Source organism: Thunnus maccoyii, chromosome 15 (genome assembly GCF_910596095.1).
Source record: "Thunnus maccoyii chromosome 15, fThuMac1.1, whole genome shotgun sequence".
Lineage (NCBI taxonomy): Eukaryota > Metazoa > Chordata > Actinopteri > Scombriformes > Scombridae > Thunnus > Thunnus maccoyii.
Window position 1 is genome coordinate 11,526,474 of NC_056547.1, and position 24,731 is coordinate 11,551,204.

Here is a 24,731-nt window from a genome sequence, read left to right on the forward strand (position 1 = left end):
ACTTGTTTCTGCTGCCCCAAACTGGCAAAATCACAAATTATTTAATGCAGGTTTAATGTTAAGTACTGTTAGCTGATAGAGAAGTTAAGTTTTCAGGCCTTGAACAATTTCAACAAATTAGAAACATGTCACCAAGGAGTTATCCTCTAAGTCCTTAGATCCCCTCCAGACATGTTTTAGGACATATAAATATACAAATAAATTGTGATAAATTGTGTCAATTACCTTGTTAAAAATGCTTAAAATTGCATCTGTTTCTTCTCCTTCACTGAAAAATCCAGAATCTACGAATATGCAAATACGCTCCATTTCAAAAGTTTAACTGCTCGATACAACGCGTCTCCGTCTCTCCATTCTCAGTGTATGTGCACTGGAGGCTTTCACATCAAACATTGTGTAAGGTGTATACTGGACTACGATTGGCTGTAAACTAGTTGTGATGTCACAAATCATGCTCGTAGGTACACGCCTTAAACTGAGATTTAAGGTGAGCACATAGAAACTTTCCTACTTCAGCAGATGAACATGAAAACAGCTTTTTAGTGTCAAACTATTTACATGCATCATTCTACACAGTGAAGCTCAAACGTCCAACTCGAGGAACAAAAAGAGAAACATATTTTTGACTGGACTGGAGGGGGACTTTAATAGAATAAACACAGATGGTCACAACAACAACGTGATACAGTATACAGTAGCTAAGCTCACAACTAATCAAGTCTCGTGGTGCCCTGTTCATATATTCCTATAGAGAAAGTTTAACATGAAATCTATAAGTGCAAGAAAGTTGGTTTTCCTTTTGATTTAGACTATTTGGTCAGCATACCTCTCACTGGAACAACAAAGAAAAGGGCGCAGGCAGAAGCAGAAACACCTACATACACTCAGTGTCCAGCACTTTATTTGAAAAGAGCTGGGGTTTGGCATGAAGCGGTGCAGCCCAGAATGCCCACATCTCCGACTCCCTCAAAGGAAAATTCATGTCTCTTCTCTCATTCCTCCGAGCGTTGACAAAGGCAGTAAAACCCAGCACCTTTCAGCCGGAGCCCAGTGGCAGCCTGGTGTTGCAATTAACAGAGAAAAGAAATGCAGATCGGTCCAGCAGGTTTTTTGTTCGAGACATTCCTTACTCCTTAGGACAAACTTGGACTCTGAAGTCGGGGAAATTCTGAATATCTTATTTTACAATGCCAGCAATTAGACGGCCTCTCATAAAAAAGGAAGAAAGAGGACGGCAGAAGGATGCATTTGCATTTGAAAGAAGGTAGGGCTCAAATGAAATGGTTGTGCTTTCACACTGAGTATGAACCTGCACAGCTTGATTAAGAAGGAGCCTTTTTGGAAAAAGTGGCAAGAAACTCTGCAAAGTTCAGTTTCTGTTTCTGCATTAATGTTTTTTTCCTTGCATTATATATATTTCATCTCTCTCCATCAGTGAAGGTCTAGAATGTGTACGAATGAGAATGAAAAGGTGATGTTTCCTGTGTGTGTAGATGGAGATGCGTTCCCAGGATCAAGCTCTGATCCGGCAGCTTATGGAGCTTCACTCTGGCATCCAGGAGCTCAAGCAGGAGTGGTCTGAGGAGGAGCAAGAGGATGTAACAGAGGAAGAGGAGGAGGGCAGCTACTGGGACTCTGAGAGTGAACAGGGAAGCAGCAGCGTCTACTTCAGCTCAGGGGAGGTGGGCTTTTCCATCTCCCTCCTGAAGACACCTCCACCTCCTCTTTACTCAGGAGCTTCAGTCAGGAGGGCGTTCAGCAGGAGGAGCTCTGTGCCTTGAAAATGACAAATTCAACTTTCCCCATCTCTCCTCAACTTCCTCGTACCCTCTAAGACAGTAAAAATATACAACTAAGGTGGGGCCAAGATAAGAAAAGTTTCCCTACATAAGTTTCCTCTGTCACTTTTTCAGGGAGAGGCAGGAAAAGAGGATGGGTGGAGTTAAGGAAAGATCAGCAGTGGTGTCATGTAGACTATGTATGTAAATGTAAATAGTAATATTCATTTACATCCTCACACAAAATACATCATGTCACTCTAATCATTTTGACTGACTACTATGAATTTCAAGGGATATTTTGACATTTTAGGACGCTTTCTTGACAAGAGTTAGCTACAGCCAGCTAGCTTAGCTTAGCCATAAAGACTGGAAACAGAGGGGAACAACTAGCCTTGCTCTGTCTGAAGGTGAAATAACTCGTACTTTTTTACACTTTGGTATTTACATGGATTTAACAAACCAGATATAATGTGCACTGCAAGCAATCACACAATATCTAGCATATTCCAGCGATTTTATATTGATTTTTAAAAATCTAAATTTATAATGGCAGTCTACGGGAGGAATGATTGAACTGAGCTAGAAATCTTTGTCACAATGAAACTCTTTGAAACTGCTCAGACATCCCTTATCCTTCAGAACCCCTTCAAATGTTAAAATGTTGACAAAACTTTGAATTTTCAGAGTTGCACTCTGTGTTGTGATACCTTTTGTACTTTTGGAGAAATTTCAGTCCAAAGTGTGGGCTTTTACAACTGTTTTCAGATCTCACCTGAAAAGTGTGTCATGTGATTAAGCACAGTACAGAGCAGAAAACATGTCTCCCTCTCACAGTTTTAATTCCCCAAGCACATATCATACCTTAAAATGTTGCCACAAGCCTCCTCTCTCTCAAAATGTAAATATATTTCCCGTAGGAGTTATAGTTTTTGAGATCTAAACCTTAATTGATAGGGAGAGTGCCGTCTCGTTCTCATTGACTGCAATACAATCTGCACTCTCTTCACTCTCCTGTTTATTAAACCTACAGATTCTCTCTTTCTTCAAACACTATACTAAAATGTAAATTTGTGACCCATGTTTCAGGGATCCCTGCTGGCTCTGTGGTTAAGCTCTGGTGATGGTCAGCTTTCCCTGTTAAATTGCAAGGTTCTGGGTTTGATACCAGCTTGGGGCTGCACTCCTCATAACTCTGCTCTTATAGACAAAGTTGATTAATATGTTTATTATCTACCATCATGCTGTGTGACTCCAGCTCCCCTTATTATTATTATAAGAATGTCAGAGCTGCAACCCTTATTTTTATGCAATTAAAAGTCTAAATCTGAAAATCTGAAAATCTGATTATTGCTTACTGTTTGCTGTGTCACATATTAGACATATGAGTCATCTTAAAGAGGCGAACCAATTGCATCCATTGTAACAGAAAAATTCATTATGCAGCAGCAAGTTACAGATATTTCCAAGCTACATTTCAAGCTTACAAGGTCTTTGATACAAACGGGAATATTCCTTTAAATTACTGTGATAAAAAAAGAACTTAATTAATGACAGACTGACAGAAGCAGATCCATATTTGTACCATTATAGCACATATGTGCATTCAAACCTGTCGCTCGGTTCACTCTATCAACAGGTCGTTTTCAGTAGGAATTGTTTCAGTGGTTTACTGTCATCAAGACAGTATTTTTGGGATAAAGGTGGACATGTGAATGAGTTTCTTAGGATAGTTTAAATGTAATGCAGACATTAAGCTGAACAACAGTACAAATGCATCAGCCAACCTGGGGAGTCTACTCACAACAATTTCATGGTCAACTTCAACAGAAATGCTCTCAGGGCTGAAGTGGACCGCGTCAGTAGTGTTTGTGAGTGACCACAGTGAGCAGAGCAACAGGATTGTCAGCCATATCTGACATTTCTAACATTGATGGTTCATGTTTTATCTCCTTTCAGCTAATAATAATAATAATAACAATAATGATAATAATAATAATAATAATCAGCTTTGAGCTTCAGTTCCAACAAAATCAAACATCAACATGGATTTACTTTAAAAACTCCAGAAAAGTGTTGACGCTGCTCGCTGTGAAACTCCAAAATTATCCCAACCTTTTCCACACTATTCCAAACCTCAGTCATTTCATTGGCTGTGCTGGTAAGTATTTTTAGTGGACTCTAAAAAGATGAAATGTTTGTATGGAGTCTGGTGAGAGTTCTTAAAGGATTAATGACGCTACAGCTGAATAAAACCAGAATCAAAAGAGGATTTTCTCTGTAAATTGGTGAAAACATGGTTACAGGCTGCAGGCTGAGGGACGACTGGATGGACAGATAGAAATTTGAGAAACTGTGGGTGTAATCTAATTACTTATGATACCTTTTTGTACTTTTGGAGCAATTTAAGTCCAACGTCAAGGCTCTTACAGCAGTTTTCAGATCTCATCACTGTGTGACATCTTCAGGTACATGGGAGAGCAGAGATTTTTTTAGACCAGAAATTTTTTTTTAAACATGTTTCACTCCCACAGTTTTAATTCTCCAAGCACATATCATACTTCAAAATGTTGCCACAAGCCTCCTTTCTCTCAAAATGTACATATGTCTCCCATAGGAGCAATAGTTGTCGAGATCTTAATTGATAGGGAGCACACTGTCCTGCTCTCATTGACTGCAATACAAACTGCAGGTGGTCCCTGCTGATTCTTAAACATACAGATTCTGTCTTCTGATATTATATATCCTCATTCTCAGCTACTCCTGCTGTCGCTATTGATGTACAAATCTCTGGGCTTTAGTTTTAGACAAATCAAATACTACTCAACAAAATGTAAACTTTTTCCTAATATGTCAGGTCTAGTCTGCTGATGGTGGCCTGATAACAACAGTCCATAACTGTTGAATGCAAAATTTGATTGGGACCAGTAACACTTTTCACATAAACATCATTTTAAAAGACAACATTACAGACAGAAACTAATTTATATTATGATCAACAACTCATGTTTGTTCTATCAATATCAGGTGCTATTTTGTACAAATTTCCTTAAATTCCTGCTTCAAATCATATTGAATGATTTACAGTTAAATATAATTTATTTTAAGATGATATCAACCAATCACTTTCAAACACCCTCTCACAAACTTCAGGGTCAACCAGACCTCTCTCTATTGTTCTCACCCTGACTCTTGGCATATTCTGTTGGTGCAATATGACATACACACATTTTAATAAATGCTGTAACACACACAGTGTGACCACATTAGCGGTGGGGCGAAAGAAACACCTGTTACAGTCGTCCCAACAGATAAACCTGACTTGCTTCTATACTGAAAAACTCTGACATGGCAAACTTCAGGATCTCTTAAAGTACTAACTAATCTGTCATATAATCTTGACACATGAAACAAAGAAAATTTGTCTCTCAAAAAAAATTACTGCTTGAGTGAATTTACTTACTGTGATCAAAAACAGGTAAAACAATCAGACATCAGACTTGTATGGGCTCCGAGAAAATCGCTGTGTTACTTTCATCCCGTCTTACTTTTGACCAGGTTCTCCCCTACTTACAGCCACATAGCACAAGTGTGTAACATTTGATGCAATTCTACCCACAGGAGACGCTACAGTAATAATATAACATAACATTTATACAATTTTGTTGTCTTTAATAAGATGAAACTTTGTACATGAGTTCTCCATTAGCATGTGCACAACATATTGAAGTATGGTACAAATAGCCCCACTTTGTGGCCATTAATAAAACAGCACCTTATCTCTTGAATGCATGATTTAATTTCCACCAATTTTGGGTAGTATCTTCAGATGTAAATCACCAACACTTCTGTGAAGTGTGATGGTCATTTAACTCTAGGTGGCTCTACAGTACAAATCAAACTTTAAATGACTATACTAGTAAAGTTCTATCAGTGCAGAATTTTGCGAGGATATGCATTTGAAATACTGGAATACTTTGCGAGCTTTGGAAGCATTTGGGGTCTCTGTGAGCTTTAAAGGTTTATAAAGAGGAAACCTCATGCTGGGACTTTCAGAGGCACGCAGGCTGCTAGCTGTGGCTTCATATTTAATGGACAAATATGAGAGAGGTGTATATCATCTCCTCTAACTCCTGACTAGCAAACAAACATATTTCCCAACATGTCAAACCACTCCTCTGAGTTAGTATGTAAATAATGTGACAGAGGATGGTATAGGTCCTGCATAATACTGTACATTGACCTAAAGGCAATAATTGTTGTCTTGTAATATTGTGTGTGTCAGAAAAACAGAGAGGTTTTTAGATGGCAGTAGCTCTTAAGAACTGTCTGAGTTGATTTTTAAACACTGTAACTGTTGAGTTCTCAGTTCCTTTATGTAAAACTGTAAAATCTGTGAACCTATGACTTCCTCACAGCATTGTGTGCATGCCGAAAGCTCACTGACCTTAAACGACTGTAACTGCATACAAAATGGATTCAATGCAGCAGCAGGACAGCCTGGAGTTCATTTTATTTGTATTGTGCAGTGATAAAACATTCTGGTGACAACATTGTTCCTGATCTGTGCCGATAATGAGATCTTGTAATCTTAAAGATCTCTCTGAGAAAGGATTATTAGGATACCTATGTTAGTACAGTGAACCAACATGTAAATTCATGTCTAAAAGGATTACGTGGTTAGATTACTGATGTGTTTTTGTGAACTGATTAAGCTAAAATTGTTTGGGAGTGAGACACAGATGTATTTATTAACCATCCCCAAATGTACTGTACTGTATACAAGCAGAAATGAAAGCATTGGTGTTGTGCACTTTATTTCTGTCAAATCCAAATACATGTCAGCATTAAACTGTGCCAGAGCTGATTTTCTAATTTATTCTTACATTCATTATGTCTTGTTTTCTGACATAAAAAGGAAACAAAACATGTACAAGCAGGTTTCTTTAGCACATCTCTGCATAAGTGCAAAATAAGAGAAAGAATTGCCAGCATCACACAAAACAAAGCACATTGTGTCCTTCTTTTTCCCCTACCCTGATTACATGCAACTGGTGTCTATCTTTACGGTGACACATTTTATTACAATGAAACATTCATAAGCAAAAACATCCAATCATGTGATTTGTTCAGTCAGATTATTTAATCCCTCAAATTTTTTGTTGCATTAGTGGCAATAACTTGTTCACCATGGGTTCCAGTAAGAGCATTTTTCCACTTGTTCTTCCTCTATTCGCCCTTAAATCTTCCCCAGAGAAGGGGTTCTCTACTGGGGTTGATTACTGCTGATCATCCCCCTCTACCTCCACACCTCCATAACTCTCCCTCCTCAGTCTTTGGATCTCTGTGTTGAGCCCCAGTAGAGTCTGAGCCAGCTGGAGGTCCTGTGACCGCATCTCCAGCTGCATGACAACAATGAGAGAGCTGGATCAGCATGATTCATACACTGAGTTTCAAAGACACAAGACTTAATTAAACAGGCAAAATAACGGTACTTTCCCATTTATTTTCTGTACATTCATGCAGTGACATCACCTATAATTTTTTCCTGGTTGTTTCTGGAACAACTGTTTCAGACTACAGAGTAAAATCACAGAGAATATACAAAAATTTTAAATGTATTTGTCAATAAGTCTCTGAACTTACCAATTCAGACCTCAGCCAGGTTATTGCTCCGTCTATCTGTGCCCTCCGCAGCTCTTCGTTAGCTTGATAACTCCTGCTGATGCTGACCGGTCTGACAGTGGTGCCAGACTCTTGAGGATCTTCTCTGGATTCTCCTGTCGCCCTGAAGGCGTGAATCAGTTTGTTCTTAATGTTCTCCAGAACCATGGTGGACAAAGTATCCTCACTGTGACTGTCTCGGTCCATGCTGGGAGGTGCGGCTCTGAGGGTGTGAATGTGTGGGCAGGTATGAGTGGGCGCCCCCTCACGTGTTGCCTCCCAGCACTTTCTGTGACAGGCTTGGTTTAAACTCTCTCATCAAACTTTTAGCGATCTCCTCTGCTTCTTTTTCTTCTCTTCACTCCACTAGATCTGTTGTTTCCCCCTTCAGATCCTCTCTGTACAGCTCTTCCTTCTTTCCCTATGTGAACAGGATCCCGCTGCACAAGTTTGTGTGCCTCTGTTCAGCAGCTGCAATCAACCCTTTGCCTGCCTGGTGTGGAACTGGCTTGTTTTGTCATTGTTACTATGGAGAAACACCCCTTCGCCTGCGTGCCCCCTCTCCTCCTCCCTTCGGTAACCCTAATAAGAATGGTGGAAGATCTCGGACAAAGACTATTGTTGCCTCCAAAAAGAACTGAAAAGACCCCCCCAACCACCGCCACCACACCCTCCCCCTTTTTCTACCCCTTTTCTCTCTTTCTTTTTCTCATTCAATCCCGCCTCCATACAATTCTAGTGTGAGAAATGTGTTGTGAGTGAGCTCTCATTTGGACAAAGTGCCCCATGTGTAAACCTGTGTGTGTGTATTTGCTTGCATGTACAGCGGGCGCACACAAAATCCATCAAACCCCCAGTGGACTTTTTTCAGGGCTTCTCCCTAAATAAGACCTGCTTGTCAGCTTAGGAGACAGACAGGTTGGGCGAGGAAGGAGACACAGCCTCAGTGTTAGCCGATTCAGAGGCACAAAGGCCATCCTACGGTGAAATATAACCAGGCCCTTTGTGCCCAAGTTGAGTCCATTCCCTGTGGGGTTTGTGGGATGGTTTTTGGCGGCTGTGAGCAGTTTTTTTTTACCCTGACTGCTGTATAGAGATGAGACAGGGATCTAGTGTATTCTCCTGCCCGATTTATGGGCCTGGCTGTGAGAAGTGAGAGGCTGCATTCGGAGAGGACATCACACTCAGTCAATGCTTTCAAGTGCACAGCCATTTCCCAAGGTAATTCTTTACTTTGAGGAAGTGTTTTGTTCTATTTCAGTGCTATATTATATGAAACAATGCCTGAACACAGAACAGACCAGAGGGGAACAGAGCGAGACCTTGTGATGTCCAACACCCTATTAAAAAACTCTCAGCCGAGTTCCCCCTCCACACATTGACCATTAAATAAATGGCCTTGATTTGCAATTCCGTCATACAGTAATCTGTAAAGACGGATGGATGAGTGTGTTGGCCGGAGAGAGACAGAGTAGGGCATTTGTCAGAGCTCATAAGATGTGAGCTATGACTCCATTTGTGCAAAGGTCTGTGGAGCGTGAGAAGAGGTTGGAGGGATTGGGTCATCAGTCCTGAAGGTCAAAGAAGAAGGGCAACACATGACAACAATGACAGAGACAAACAAGCAGCCAAAGACACTGACTGAGCCTCAGGTGGTGGGATAGAGGGATAGAGTGGTCCTTTATGTGACTAAAACATGCAGCAATGGAGGTATGAATGAATGTGCATGTTTGTAACTGAGCAGGAAGCCTTAATATATATTGTCAATGTTATTATCACCACTGCGACAAGTTACAAGTCTCAAGTCTTGGCTAGAAAATCCCAAGTCAACACCAACAAGTCTCAAATCATGTCCAAGTCCTAAACTTTCTCCTCTTCACCAATTTTAATGGTATTTCAAGTTTTTAAAAAGAGCAACAGTTAGTATAGTACATTAACAAGAGCATCTTCCCCAAGAAAAACAACAGAATCAGTCAATTCAGCAAATGTTTATGTTCAAGTGACAAAGCCCTTTAGAGGCTGTAGAAATTACTCGTCTGTTGCGAGCAAAGAAGGAAGTCAGGTGAAATTATTTCAACACAGTCAAGTCAACACAGAGAGCAGGTTGGGGTGGATGAACAGGTGAACAAAATGTTGGACGTAAAAACAGGAGAGCTCTGTTCATTTCCTGTTTCCTGTATTGACAGTCAACGTTGGTTTCTTTTAACCATGACCACGATCATTCCTTAACCTTAACCACATGGTTTTTATTGTAACCAGGACGTCAAAGGTCCCTTAACCTTAAGGAAGTAGTCATTTTAACCTGTTTTCCTAACCAAGTAACAACCTTAATTACACTGTTAACACATTATAAAATAGATTTACTTCTCAACTCTGATTTGGACCGCAAACATTGGAAATTATGTTGTCTTGCCGATGGGGGTGTCAGATCAGAAAATGTGTCTATGTGTCATTCTAAAGGGCAATAACAAACTACTTGTTTTGTTGTTTAATATGGAGGACGTGGGCAGGAATAATGAATGTTTTTTACTGGGTGATTGGGTCCCAGTATACCTGCTTGCAGGTATAGTTCAATGTGTATTTATTACGTTAAAATATAATTTATAACATTTAAAAGCAAAATTATCCAATGTTCCTTCCTGTGTTGTTCCTTAGACATAATTAGGCCTACAATAATTTGTCACCTTTGAATGTGAATGTTCTGCATGTTGCCGTCCACTTTATGTTGATCACAGCAGAGTCTTCACATCTGAATGTGATAATCAGAGGTTTGTCATCTGTTGTTTGTCTTTCCCTCCTGATTGGATAATGTCGAGTGATTCAAAATATATTGGTTGTCAGGGAAATGAAGAGTTGATTAATGACACACTTGATAACACAAGTGTGTCATTAGGCTGGGGAAGATATAAATTCATTGCAAGTCAAAGGGCTAAAGTTCAAGTGAAGCCACAAGTCAATGATGTTACAGTCAAAGTTTTGATTTTGTCAGATTGAAACTAATCAGATTCATAACTTGAGTCTGCCTTGAGTCCAGGTCATGTGACTACAGTCCAGACTTCTGTCTTTAACTTAATTTTATGCAATTAATAATGGTAAATTAACAATCCAGTCACTGTAAGCATTTCTAAAAATGAATTACAGTGATACTTTTCCAATTAGAATCAACACTTGACCCTATTTTTTATGTAAAAGACCATTTACTCATCTTTTTGGCCATGCTTAGTGTTTGGACAAAATAATGTTAATGGCTCATCCATCATCACAGATTCAGCCTGAGGCTAAAATTGCTGTCTCTTTGTACACAAAACATATCTGTCTCCTGTTTCAGGAAGAAAGAGGTTACATTTTAAGACTGACTGAAGAAAATAAAGTTGTGCAAATGAGCTAAAAAGCCTCAGCTCTACTGTGAAGTGAAATTAAATTATGTAGTTACACAAATAGAAAATCATGCAAAACGGTGACTCAAACTCTTTTAGTATGGTAATTAGGGAACTTTAATTGTCTTGAAAACAAATTATGCAAATGTTTTCAATCCGACTTGAACTATTTCTGTTAAAGAATTGAAAGAGTTAAGAGTGAAGTCTCTACTTTATATTAAGTCTTCCATGTTAAGTCTGATGACTTTTTATCCACCACAGTCAGATGATTGTTCTCTCTAATAAACAGCCTCCACATCACCTTTTTACAGCTGACATTTCATATGACATTCATCCAAATTCAGTTGTGATGGGATCATGTCTTTTGACTGAATGATGTGTTACATTTCAGCCAACTTTGCTGCCTCCTGGTGGTACTTCCAGGCACCCAAAAAATGTCAAAAATTGTCTTACAAGTTGGTTCCCTATGGAGAGATATATGTAGGCTATACAAATGTAATTGTTAGCAGTTTGTATTTCTTTTTTCAAATCAGTTAATTCACTTTTAACTGGACTGTTGAACAATAAAGAGGCAGAAAGACAGACAGAAAAAACTTAAGAGGAAGCGATGAACAAAAGCCCATGCAGCATCATTAAAACAAACAGTGTCTGTCAGAGGAAAATAATAGGACACACAGGAAAGGCAATTTGTGTCTTTTAGAGTGGAGTCACTGTTAAGGGAATTTGTAACACCCTTGTGTGTCTGGCATTAAATCCACTGTAGAGAGCATAGAGTCAGCTTCAGACTGGAACTAAAACATAATGAAATCTATCTATAAGATTTTTTAAGGTTCAACTTCAAGGTTTAGAACTTCTGATTATTTTTTTTGTGAGTGTAGAGAGGGTTAGAGTGCCTCTGCAGCCTAAAGGGACTGATTTCATAGCACTCAGTCCTTTGTCAGCTGAGCTGGTTCTGTGTCACATGGGAAAACTAATGAACCTTCAAACTCAACTGTTCTTCATGTGTAGGAGAAGAGTTGTTCAGGCAAAGCAAAGTAGCAAAGTGCTTTACAATGCAGAAGACATAAAAATTACAATTAAATATACACCCAGGGCCAAACAAGATAGACATAGTAAAGGGGGTTATGATTAAAAATAGACTGATGATAGAGCAAAACAAAAAGTAAAGATGTTAAAGATGGTGCACATCAAGACAGAAGAAAACCTTCATTTCAGGAGAATTTTAAGATATTTAGTAGTTTAACAAACCTGGGATGTTGAAGCAGGAAGTCATGGAAATGACAGGATTTTCTTGTTGGTGATTCTTGTGTTTGAGGATCCAGGGCTGTGACTCTTAAAATATTAAACAGACTATATATCTAAAATGTTACAAGGTGCCTGACTTTTGATGCTATGTGATAAAGCTTATAGTTAGGGCTGGCCCTGATTTGCCTTGGACCAGATCCTAGTTATGCTGCTATAAGCCTAAACTGCTGGTGGACTTCCCATGATGCACTGAGCTCCTCTCTCCTCCTCTCCTTCTCCATCTGTATGTATTCATGTACCATTATTGCATGTTACTAACTTGGCATCTTTCCCGTAGTTTTGTGCTTTCTCATTTTGCAGGAGACCTTCGGCGGTGGACCGCCTGCTGTCTCCATGATCCAGCTTGACACCCACCGCTGCTGCTATAATTATTAGCCATTTTTTGCCCACTGCTCCTGCTATTATTATGTCATATTTCTATTCTTATTGTTGTTGCTCAAGGTTTCTTCCCGTTAAAGGAGAGTTTTTCCTTGCCACTGTCACCAAGTGCACCTCTTCCTGTATGCAGTCCATATTTATGCAGTTTCAAAGTCATATATGTCACAGCCAGATCCAACTGCAAGACAGGTGGTGATAATCCTGTTATGTATATGTTGGTTTTGTTAAGAATAGGACATTAAATCAGGTAAATGTTTTAACTTTGAATTGCTTTAACTTTGGTTGTCAGTACCATCAATGGTTGCAGAAGCTTTTGTCAAGTATCTTTTGTCATGTCTGTTGAAACAAGTCCAAGACAAGACTCAAGTCCGTCAGAGTACAAACAATTTGTCTTTCAGGTCTCTGAAAAATGACTTAGCATTAGAGTAATTTTCTTTTAAAACTGTTTATATTACTGCATAAGTATAAGACTCAATTACTCAATGTTTTATCTATATTATATTGTTCTGGGATTTAACCAGGTCAAAGTGTTAATGTTCAAGTCTCAAGTCAAGTCGAGTCTTGAGGAAGTCTAATCTCAGCAGGCAAGTCCAAGTAAAGTACTCATGTTTGTAAATTAAGTCTGACTTAAGTACAAGTCTCAAGCATACGGCTCTGAACAGGGGCGGCCTGTTGCATAAGCCACATAGGTTGTCACTTAGGGCGCCAAATGAGTGGGACATGGGTTTTTTTTTCTTCTTCTTCTTACTGACACGTGTGCTTATATAGTTTTTGGAAATAAGCACTTGTTCGCCTCTCTTCTTAACATTTCCCCCCTCTTTTCCCTCATTGACTCACGTGGGTTTCATCTAGTTTGTTTTTCAAAGCCTCAAAGTCAGTTTTCACCCAACAGCCACCAAACTCTTTTTTTTGTTGTCTGGATGACTGGGATGACTTTGTCTGGGCTGGAGGTACCACTGTTGCACCTGTGAGTGTGTGTGCGTGTGTGAATTCATATTTGAAGCTCTAGGACTGCAGGTAGCTACTATACTGTTGCACTTTTTGGCACTTTTTTCCAATCCAAAATCTTGGCAAGGGCACCAACATAGTCAGGGCAAGCCCTGGTTTCTGAAAGCTGATTATGTAAATACCTTGGCTGTATGCTTTCTGGCAACAAAGATCTCTTTAACTGGTGGGAACTGTGTGCCTTCCTCTCAGAAATGAACCCAGCTGTTCTGGGTCTAAAAAGAAAAGTATCTCACCAATCTGATCAATCTCTGTGAACTGGCCTTAATGTTGCAAGAGCAATAAACAGGTAGATGTGAGTGCACAGGTGCTCAGCCCAGCATCCCCCCAGCCCCCACCCCCCGCCTCGCATCAGCACCACTCTCTGCATCCTGCTGAGGTTTTTCAAACCGTCCCAATCCCTGGGACGGTGTAGGGAGAAGGGGAACGACGCCATCTTGTTTGTTTTAGTCGGAGGAGGGGGTGGAAAAAACAGCCACCAGCACCGGCAGCAACACGGCCGGCAAAACGGAGAAAGCACAAAACGGCTAACCGGTGAGTCATTTATGTCATGTATGTTAGATGTGAACATAAGATATAATTATTGCATAAATAATCGGCGCGGTGCTCAGGTTTTGAATGACAGTTGCTAAAGCTAGCTTGTCTGCATCATCACCTGTTGGGATACAGAGGAGAGCGTCAACGGTCAATGCGGAGAATGTAACTGCAACGTTTACGTGAATCTAACGGTCGTCTCATTTGAGTGACATTAACGGCTTTTTCAAAACGTTGGTCCGTATTACCTGCGTATAACGTTTCTGACTATTAATGTATTGCAGTGATTTCTATCTGCAGTACAGTGGAGTGATGCAGACATAGGCTTCAGTTTTTATTTAACCTATACATGACCGACATATCCCGGTGACGCCCCCCTTCACATGCATGTCGCATATTTCCAAGCAAACCACAAGTTGTGCAGGTAAAGGACGGGTTTTTCAAGTCTTAAAACAACAGTCAAGTGTCCATATGAAAACTGAAAAAGGTTTTCCTCGCTGTAATCATTCCTCCTGTTTATATTGGCTGTTTAAAGATCCCCTTCAAAATGTGCTTTCAATATAAGTGATGGGGGCCAAATTCCACAGTGTGTCCACACAGTCATTTTGTGCAACAAAAAAAAAAGCATTTAAAAGTTTATCTGAAGCTTATATGAGCTTATATGAGGCTTCAGCAGTCTGAGTTAGTGATATCAAGTGGATATCTGCCACATTTACAGTCTTTTGAGCATCAAATTCCCTCTTTGTGCTTCCTTGGACAGTGTTTCCCTGTTGAGCTGCAGTGGAGGTATAGTGACAAATGACTAATTTGGACGGCTCAAGCTTCATATTAGCTTCAGATAAACTTTTAAATACATTTTTTGCACAAGAGGAGTGGATTTTGGCCCCCATCACTTACATTGAAAGTGTATTATGAAGGGATCTTCTAATGGCCAGTATGAACAAGAGGAATAATTATAGCAAAAAAAAAACTATTTCAGTGTTTGCACACCGGACTGTAGTTCTAACACAGACATGAAAAATGTGAACCTGTCCTTTGATGTAGTTAAAGGAAAAACAAAATGTGAAATATAAAAATATAAAACAGATAGGCTAAGGCTGTACAATATAAAAGGTAGTAAAAAGGTGTTTGTGCCAAGGAGCATGGGAGTGTAGCCCTTATCTAAAACTTTGTTTACTAAATTCACAAAAAAAAAAAAAAGTCAACAGGAGCTCCAACTTACCTGCTGTCTCTGAAGCTTTCAATGAGGTATTGTAGCTTTCTTCAGTGGATGGAGTCGCTCAGTTGTCATGGAGATAGTTTAGTTGTTATCACGTGACCCAAGTATGTTGTAAAAAATTGTAAGTAGGTTATGTGGATAGCCTTCGTGATCTTTCTCTGGCATACCGCTGACACCTGATCAATCACTTTGACCCCGTCCTAATCGATGCTGTGGCTGGTTTTGGTCAGAATAACGTTTCACCAATGTACTGTATGTTAACTTATATTTTATTTATGTTGAATCAAATTTACAGTAGTGACAGATGATAGATAAAACAATCTCAGCTCAAGGTCCACTTACTAATTGTTGTTATTGTTGATGTTATTTAATAAATAAACTGTCAATCTCATATTTTAAGCCAACATGGATGAGAGTGTTCAGAATAACAGAAGTGTGAACACCTCGAGCTCCATATCAACCGTGCAACTCCATCTACTGATGAAGATAATGTGATACATGTGAAAGCTCTGAAACAAGCAAGTAAATGGACCTTAAGTTGAGATTGTTTTGTCAACTGCTGTTTCCAAAGGTCAATAATCAAAAATAAATACTATATAGAAAAAATACGGACCGTTTATTGGAGGGAGTATGGCAAGTTTTTCAAGTGTTTGAAAGGACACTGTCAAATGATTAAGGAAAATCTCAATAAATTCAGCTTGCACCCTGCTATGAACTGCTATTTTGAGACCTGTTTAGCTGCTAGACCATCATGTCTGCATCTACGAAGAGCCCACTAACAAAAACTCAGACCACATCACAATAAATGTGTCCTTTCAGCTGACTCATGCTTTATTTACCCATTCAAAGTTTACCTGTTCAATTGAATATGTGTGTTTGTGCTGTTTCCTCTCTCTAGGCCAGACACCCTCCCCTTCCCCCCCTTCCCTTGTGGTGAGAAGGCGCTGAGACGATGTTTTATGCCCACTTTGTCCTCAGCAAACGTGGGCCGCTGGCCAAAATCTGGCTGGCGGCCCACTGGGACAAGAAGCTGACCAAGGCACATGTGTTTGAGTGCAATCTGGAGAGCAGCGTGGAGAGCATCATCTCACCCAAGGTACTTTCTCCCGGTCTTTGCTTTCACAGTGTCCTTCCAGTCACTTTGAAAAGAGATTATTGTGTTCATGCTTTTAACTGTCCTACATCAGAGTGCATGTGTTAATCTACAAGCTGTCTCTCTTTAATTTCAAGTTTTTGTCTTGCAGATTTATTCTACAGTATCATAATTATTTCTGGATGTGTCTTTTGGCGTTATATCACAGGTGAAAATGGCTTTAAGAACATCAGGGCATCTGCTGCTGGGGGTGGTGAGGATCTACCACAGGAAGGCCAAGTACCTGCTGGCGGACTGCAACGAGGCCTTCATCAAGATCAAGATGGCGTTTAGACCAGGTTGGGGACAGAATCAATACCAGTCGAGACCGGGGTTCCCAAAAAATCCCTCTTATTCTTGAGGAACATAATATTAAGCTTTGTTAAGAAACACTATAGCTTTATTATGTGCTCTGTCAAGTCTTAAAATAATTGGGATTCTAGTTTTTTTCATGTTTTTTCCACAATGGATCCATGAAAAGGCTTCACATTCCCGACTTATGAATGTCCTCCAAGTGTTCTCAGCCTGATATTTACCTGTCACTTGACATAAGTCACATGTTATAACTCTTTTCCTACACTGTGGTGTTTCAGGTGTGGTGGATCTTCCAGAGGAGAACAGAGAAGCAGCCTACAACGCGATCACTCTACCTGAGGAGTTCCACGATTTTGACCAGCCGCTACCAGACCTCGAGTGAGTTCTCTGTCAGTGTACTTCTTCCTGAGAGAGCATTAGGTAGAAATATACTTGAAACTAAATTTCACACTTTGCACGCTACAGCAATCACAACAAATGCAACTTTCTTTATTTTTATCGGCCTTTTTCATGCCTTTATTAGATCACAGAGAGTAGAAAGATCAGTAGAGAGCATTTTATTCTTGTCCAAAAACACCTATTTCAATTTTTCTTTCTGGTATATTTCTGCCGATAATGTCCATTAATTATAAATATTGTACAAGAATCCTCATGATGCTCTCATCCTTGTTTTCCACCTGCTCATAGAACCCATTTCTACATTCTGGGAAATGTAGGTCATCACTAACAAATGCAAGTGAAGAGACAATGGATTTGACAAGCAGTTTGTCACAACATAACTGTTTACCTACTACTTCTTAAATATTACATTTGAAGGGAAGCACTGTAAAAACAAAGTATGCATTGAACTGACAGTGCGGTACGTTTTTGTACAGTGACATTGACGTGGCTCAGCAGTTCAACTTAAACCAGAGCAGAGTGGAGGAGATCACCATGAGAGAGGAGGTGGGGAACCTCAACCTGCTGCAGGACAATGACTTTGGTAGGCATCTTCATGTCTTTATTCTTTAAAAACGTAATGCATGTTACATCTCCCGGGAGCATCCTTGCAAAACCACAGTTTTATCCTATCATAACTCATGATAAATACCACCAATTTACCATACTGGCAGTATAAAGACACACATTTCTGTCATGCAGCTGACTTTGGGATGGATGACCGGGAGATGATGAGGGAGGAGAGCGCGTTTGAAGTGGATATCATGGGAGCGTCAGCCTCCAACCTGCTTCTTGAGGCTGAGGGTGTAACTAACCAGATGGCTGACAAGTCCAACCATCTGGAGTACGACGACCAGTACAAGGATGACTTCGGAGACAACCCTATGGAGAGCAATGAGGGAGGCATGCTGGGTAAGATCTTACACCAACTGGTGTAATAATTATAGCAACTTCAGGAATAAACTGTAGCTTTTCTTAATTTTTTTTATCAGATTTTATGTTTCTGACATCATTAAGTGATTTTATATATTCTCTGACTAGTGGCTCAAACAGTAGAAATTCCTTGTATATGTGTTTAGTGGACAAGCTGTTGAGTAACGAGGATGGAGGCGGCATCTTTGATGACCCTCCTGCCATAGCAGAGAGTGTGATGATGCCTCAGGACCACGGGGACGATGATGACGACTTTGATGCTCTTTCAGGTTAGTTTCACAGCACCAGACTGTAAACAAACACAACATTATTTCATGTTGTGTTGCCTACATATCATGACATGCATGTCAAGGATAGTGTGATTTGTGTGTCGTCAGCGGGAGCCCCAGATAGTCCAGACTCAGGCCCAACAGAGCCCTTACCCGCCATGGCTGACCAGGCAGAACAGACCACTCTAGTTCACAACGAGGAAGAAACCTTCGCCCTGGAGCCCATTGACATCACAGGTAATGCCACTGGTTTGTGTTTTCAGGTTTTACTCTTCTTCAGATTTTAAGTGTAAAATTACATTCTCTTTTTAAAAATTTGGTCTGTGCAGTGAAGGAGACAAAGGCAAAGCGTAAGAGGAAGCTGATTGTGGACAGCGTGAAGGAATTGGACAGTAAAACCATCCGCGCACAGCTGTCTGACTACTCGGACATCGTCACCACCCTGGACTTGGCTCCTCCCACCAAGAAACTGATGATGTGGAAGGAGACCGGAGGAGTGGAGAAACTTTTCTCCCTCCCTGCTCAGCCTCTCTGGAACGCCAGGCTGCTTAAGGTAATGTAGCCATAGAGATGTAAAGTTATTCAGAGATAATTGTACACAGTAGTATTGTGAAAACACCTCTGACATAACAAAATATTTTACCTTTCTGTTTGTCCTCTCACTCTGCCTCTTTGCTGCCTCTCCTTTTGTCTTTCTAGATGTTTACAAGGTGTCTGACACCGCTGGTACCAGACGAGCTGAGGAAGAGGAGGAAAGGTGGAGAGGCCGACAGTCTGGATGAGTTCCTCAAAGATCTGGAGAACCCGGAGGTGCCCAGAGAGGAAACCGCAGGCCACCAACAAAGAGACATCATGGGTAAGATGTGTTTGTTTTTTTCTAAGCTTGCGTTTGACCATGAGCTTATTTAGTGGAAAAGCATGACAGAAATCGTAATTAGTCATTTGTTTTACATTCCTTGGTGTGGTTTGGAGGGTTGGAAAATTAAGACACTTTTTTTTGTTTGCACAAAGTATTTTTATACATAGCCTCATCTCACCTTGACTAATTGATTGTTCATCCAGCAGGAAAACTGCTAATGAATAAGGAAGCTGCACAGCACACATGTAGTTTCACTGATAATGAACTGAAACGTTTAGTGTTCTTCTGCACAAAAAAACAGGTATTTTGCCCATGTTAGTTTTTCTAATATGTGTGTCTGTTTCCAATCCAGACCAGACAATCATGGAAGAGGCCAGTGTTCTGCAGACTTCAGCTGTGGAGGGCAGCAGGACGACGCTCGATGAGTCCGTCATGCCCCCTCCATCTTCACAACGTGGCTTGAAACGCAAGGCCCAGGACACAGAGCCAGCCCTGCCCGTGAGTACAAGTGGACCCCCATAGGTTTTTGTTGTTCTGCCTCTCTCTGGCCTCTCCATTAGCTACCCCAACCATTGTCTTGTGCTCTTTCATCTAGATGGGAGCCCTGGACCAACAGCAGCAGCAGCAGCAACAGCAGCAGCAGCAGCAGCAGCAGGGGTCCAGAGCCTCTGGTGTGTCCCAGCAGCTCGAGACGTCCAGTGTGGATTTGCCCCCAGAGGAGACCACTACCACGGCTAACATCAGCCAGCTGATAGAGTTGGACCTGCTGGGCGACAAGGACAAGAAGAAGAGCGATGATGACTCTGATGAGGAGGTGAGATGGAGTGAGCAATAGTGTGTGCAGCGTAGGTGTGATTTTATTAGTGTTACTGATGTTTTTTGTGCCATTTTAAATGTATTTATTCATGGTAAATCAACTGAGTGTGGACACAGACTATCCAGGACAATTTTTCATAAAAATATATATATATATGTCCATAAGTATTCTTCATTAGTGTTTGTGATTGTGTGTTTTGTGTCAGGAGGAGGAGGGGCAGGGAGGAGACCAGGATCAGGAGGAAAGAAGGTGGAACAAAAGAACCCAGCAGATGCTTCATGGCCTCCAGGTGTGTATATGCTCATATTAGACAAAGCAGAAGAACAGTATGACATCTTGTTGCTACAAGACAACAATTTGTGTGAACGCTCACATCCTGAAGCATTTTTATATCAAGTTAAAACCAGAAACAAACTGCAAAACCTTAGATTCTGTACTTTTATGGTATTGAGTGAATTGCGCCTGTATCACTGTGTACAAAAAGTTTGCTGTGCGTGCTTATGTTCAGTCAGGTTTTCACTGATATTAATCAGATTTTTGTTAATTTTATTACCTTTTTATTTAGGAAAATGTATAGTTGTTTGTTTTAAGACAGCAATAAATTTGAATGCATTTCAGAAGTTTCATTTGTTAAAGAAAAGGTTTTTGTAGGAAAATATATGTAATAAACTGAAATAATATTGATTTGGTATTTGAACTGAAACTTTGGTATCATATATAATCATATATAATAAAGTTAGAACAAGAACAAACAGTTAAAGAGAATTTAAAAGAGACAATAAAAATACTGAGAAAAATAATTAAATATTAAATAAAATCACTCATTTCAGGTTTACACGAGTAAATACTGAGTATTGAGAAATTAAAGAGGCTATATGTAAAAAATTTAGTTTAAAACATTGAACTAAACTAAATGAACTAAAATTATCAGCACAATGTGAAGAAATAACAGTTTTCACATTATGTCAAAGATGTCTATGTATGGTGTTGCAGAAATATCTACTGAAGTTAGCATGCTAACCAGCTAGCATCCAGTCTGCCCTCAGTCCAACATGAGAGGATGAAGAAGTGGGGCAGCGTTACTTCTTTTAGGTTAGATTTATTCAAGCAAATATGAGCTCAACGTTAGCGCTGAATTGATATTGTTTTCATACTTAGTCAAAGTTACCTAGTTTGTGAGCTAACAGAGCACTAATAATGCACTATTGATTTGGCGCTAACGTAGCGTGACGTAATGGATACCTCAACTTTCTGGTGATATGCTGCCCCCAATTGGTTTGGAGTGTGGATTATGAATTTCGACAGGTGGCCAATTCTTACATATAGCACCTTTAAGCCATATGAAGAACTATAAAAGTATCTCATTAAAAAAAGCTGAGAGGAACAATACATGAAATGAATACAGTAGTTAATATTTATGAATAGTAAACAAGTGAACAACACTGTAAGACGCCCCCTGACTCTCTCTCTCTCTCTCTCTCTCCTCGCCACAGAGGGTGATGGCCAAAACAGGTGCTCAGTCAGTCAGCCTGTTGGACCTGTGCAGGAACAACAACAGGAAGCAGGCGGCTGCGAAGTTCTACAGCTTCCTGGTCCTGAAGAAGCAGCAGGCGGTGGAGCTTGTTCAGGAGGAGCCTTACAGCGACATCATAGCGACACCCGGACCTCGCTTCCACATCATCTAGGAAAACACAACTCCTACAGTCTAAAAAGTCTCTGCATTCGGTCAACACACTGGCTTTTTTTAATTTAACAACAAAGTTTTATTTATTTGATTTTGTTGACTTTGTTTTTTTTTTTTGTACAAAGTGGAGTTTTATTTTTGTGTCCTGTTGAAATTCTTTCATGTGCAATTTATGTCTTAATATTTAAACGTCAAGCAGTGGTGGGAGGAATTAGCTCTGAATAACATGGTTTGTTATTAGGAGATTTCTTCCTTGAAAAATCTGGCATGACAAGCTCCAAACAATGGACTGCTATACTTTTCATGTTATTAATTTATTTAATATTACTATTTATTTACATTATTAACACACATAAAAGATAAGTTAGTATAAAGTTAAAGTGAGCATTTTGTATTTAAAAAAAAAAAAAGGTTGGAAAGGTCTGTTGGATTTTTCTGACAAGCACTATGTTGTGTTGTACAGGCATGACACCAAAGTTAACAGGAGTCTACTTTTAAGATAATGTTTACAGTGGGAGACAGTTCTTGTGTTTACACAGCGATAACTCAATCAACCATGTTACTTGGAGACTCACCTGTCCCACCACTGCGGGAGAAAGTTCTCATGTACACTGACAAAACGAGCATGCAACTGTATCCTGTTTCTGCAAATGCTCTGCCTGTTTATCCCTTTGTGCAAGAGTCCAAAAAACTACAGAGGAAAAAAAAAAAAAAGAGCTTCACAGTTCGATCAACCTGTAGATGATGTAAACATCAGTGGTCTGCCATACTTGCATGCTCAGTCCTGAAATATTTTAGAGTGGAATTCCTCCAGGAAATACCATTTTTATTGCCGTCTTGCAACTAGAATTCCTTCTTAAAACGGCTTGAAGTATGTGAGACACACTGATTATCCTGTATCCCTTTTATAGATGGATAATCATTTAGGAACAATGGGGTAATGTATTGTCTTGATAATTAAGACTATTTAGCTGTTGTGCCCTTACAGTGTCACTTTCGACGTGAACTCTGACGACGTCAATCGAGTAGATACTTACAGTGCGTTCAGAAAGTATTCACACCCCTTCAGTTTTTGCACATTTTATGTTGCTGCCTTTTTCACCCTCAACAATCTACGCTCAATACCTCATAGTAACAAAGCGAAACAGGATTTTAGAACTTAAAAAAGGAAAAACTGAAATATCACATTGACATAAGTATTCAGATCCTTTACTCAGTACTTAGTTAAAGCACCTTTGGCAGCGATTACAGCCTTGAGTCTTCTTGGGTATGATGAGACAAGCTTTGCACACCTGGATTTGGGGGATTTTCTGCCATTCGTCTCTGCAGATCCTCTCAAGCTCTGCCAGGTTGGATGGGGACTGTTGGAGGACAGCCATTTTCTGGTCTCTCTCCAGGGATGTTCAACTGGGTTCAAGTCAGGGCTCTGGCTGGGCCGCTCAAGGACATTCACAGAGTTGTCCCTAAGCCAGTCGTCTGCGTCGTCTTGGCTGTGTGCTCAGGGTCATTGTCCTGTTGGAAGGTGAACCTTCGGCCCAGTCTGAGGTCCTGAGTGCTCTGGACGAAGTTTTCATCAAAGATATCTCAGTACTTTGCTCCATTCAGCTTTCCCTCAACCCTTACCAGTCTCCCAGTCCCTGCCACTGAAAAACATCCCCACAGCATGATGGTATTGGGCAGCTGACGAGCGCTGCCTGGTTTCCTCCAGACATGACGCTTAGCATTGAGGCCAAACTGTTGAATCTTGGTTTCATCAGACAAGAGAATCTTGTTTCTCACAGTCTGAGAGTCCTTTAAGTTCTTTTTTTGCAAACTCAAAGCTGGCTTTCCTGTTTCTTTCATTGAAGAGAGGCTTCCGACTGACCACTCTCCCATAAAGCCCAGATCGGTGGAGTGTTGCAGTGATGGTTATCGTTCTGGAAGTTTCTCCCATCTCCACACAGGATCTCTGGAGCTCAGCCAGCGTGATCGTCGGGTTCTTGGTCACCTTTCTTCCCAAGGCCCTTCTCCCCCATTGCTCAATTTGACCGGGCGGCCAGCTCTAGGAAGAGTCCGGGTTGTTCCAAACTTCTTCCATTTAAGAATCACGGAGGCCACTGTGCTCTTGGGAACCTTAAATGCAGCGGAAATTTTTTTTGTAGCCTTCCCCAGATCTGTGCCTCGACATAATCCCGTCTCTGAGCTCTGCAGACAGTTTCTTCGACCTCATGGCTTGGTTTTTGCTCTGATATGCATTGTCAGCTGTGAGACCTTATACAGTTGTGTGCCTTTCCAAATCACATCCAATCAATTGAATTTACCACAGGTTGACTCCAATCAAGCTCTAGAAACATCTCAAAGATGATCGAGAGAAATGGAAGGCACCTGAGATAAATTTCAAGTGTCATAGCAAAGGGTCTGAATACTTGCGATATTTCAGTTTCTCCTTTTTTATAAATTTGCACAAAGTTTTCGCTTCGTCATAATGAATTATTGAGTGTAGACTGAATACTTTCTGAATGAACTTAATGTAAAACAGCCTCTGTTCTGTATTCATTGATTGTAGTAAAATACAGTATAACAGTTACAGAGAATGATAAGCATTCATGTTTTTTTAATTTAAATACAAAAATGGGTTTTTAATCTAAAGAATGACTTGAAAACATGATCAAGTGAAGTCTGAATGAACATATTTGATATGTGTGTTGACATTTGGACTCTAAACTCATCATACAAAAAACTACAGGCTGAATTTAACTGAAGTCACGCAGCACTTAAAACGAGCAGACCACCGAGTCAATATGACCACACTTCTTCCTTCTGCAAAGACAGCTGAATGCATGATTTTTGATATGTTTCCATATAAACTGCATATCATTATAACGTCTGAGTGCATCTTATATTTTAAACTCTGTGCCTGTAATACTGCTTTTTTTTTATTTTGTATAAAAGCCAAGACAAACCTTGTGGATAAAAAAAACAAAACTAAATAAACAAATATTACTACTGTATGTATCAGAAGTGTTTGGATCCCATGCCTGTTAG

At 40.1% G+C, this 24,731-nt stretch overlaps 2 protein-coding genes across 3 annotated transcripts; one reads left to right on the forward strand and one right to left on the reverse strand.

The window, feature by feature from the left end:
• Nucleotides 1-6,607: 6,607 nt before the first annotated feature.
• Nucleotides 6,608-8,060, reverse strand: si:ch211-153f2.3. Its single transcript, XM_042436194.1, has 2 exons — nucleotides 7,425-8,060; nucleotides 6,608-7,180 (listed from the first exon to the last, which is right to left on the reverse strand). The coding sequence occupies exons 1-2, from the start codon at nucleotides 7,647-7,649 to the stop codon at nucleotides 7,058-7,060; spliced, it is 348 nt and encodes a 115-aa protein (XP_042292128.1). The 5' UTR covers nucleotides 7,650-8,060; the 3' UTR covers nucleotides 6,608-7,057.
• A 4,364-nt stretch (nucleotides 8,061-12,424) lies between these two features.
• Nucleotides 12,425-24,637, forward strand: rad21b (RAD21 cohesin complex component b). Of its 2 annotated transcripts, none has more exons than XM_042436093.1 (14): nucleotides 12,425-14,041; nucleotides 16,159-16,356; nucleotides 16,562-16,691; nucleotides 16,986-17,085; nucleotides 17,583-17,689; nucleotides 17,848-18,057; nucleotides 18,225-18,347; nucleotides 18,456-18,584; nucleotides 18,677-18,900; nucleotides 19,047-19,203; nucleotides 19,559-19,704; nucleotides 19,802-20,020; nucleotides 20,229-20,312; nucleotides 21,517-24,637. In XM_042436093.1, exons 2-14 carry the CDS (start codon nucleotides 16,213-16,215, stop codon nucleotides 21,706-21,708), a joined length of 1,965 nt encoding a protein of 654 aa, XP_042292027.1. In that variant the 5' UTR covers nucleotides 12,425-14,041; nucleotides 16,159-16,212; the 3' UTR covers nucleotides 21,709-24,637. The 2 variants fall into 2 exon arrangements, with proteins under 2 accessions (XP_042292027.1, XP_042292028.1); XM_042436094.1 differs by lacking the exon at nucleotides 12,425-14,041 and adding an exon at nucleotides 15,686-15,782.
• The last annotated feature ends 94 nt before the right edge of the window (nucleotides 24,638-24,731 follow it).

Excerpts from the sequence above, each read along its gene's own strand:
- rad21b (XM_042436093.1), top strand. The coding sequence starts at position 16,213 with ATGTTTTATGCCCACTTTGTCCTCAGCAAACGTGGGCCGCTGGCCAAA. Across the intron at positions 19,705-19,801 it reads ACACAGAGCCAGCCCTGCCC|ATGGGAGCCCTGGACCAACA; the intron begins GTGAGTACAAGT and ends TCTTTCATCTAG. Across the intron at positions 20,021-20,228 it reads ATGATGACTCTGATGAGGAG|GAGGAGGAGGGGCAGGGAGG; the intron begins GTGAGATGGAGT and ends GTTTTGTGTCAG.
- si:ch211-153f2.3 (XM_042436194.1), bottom strand. The coding sequence starts at position 7,649 with ATGGACCGAGACAGTCACAGTGAGGATACTTTGTCCACCATGGTTCTG. Across the intron at positions 7,181-7,424 it reads CCTGGCTGAGGTCTGAATTG|CTGGAGATGCGGTCACAGGA; the intron begins GTAAGTTCAGAG and ends GTTGTCATGCAG.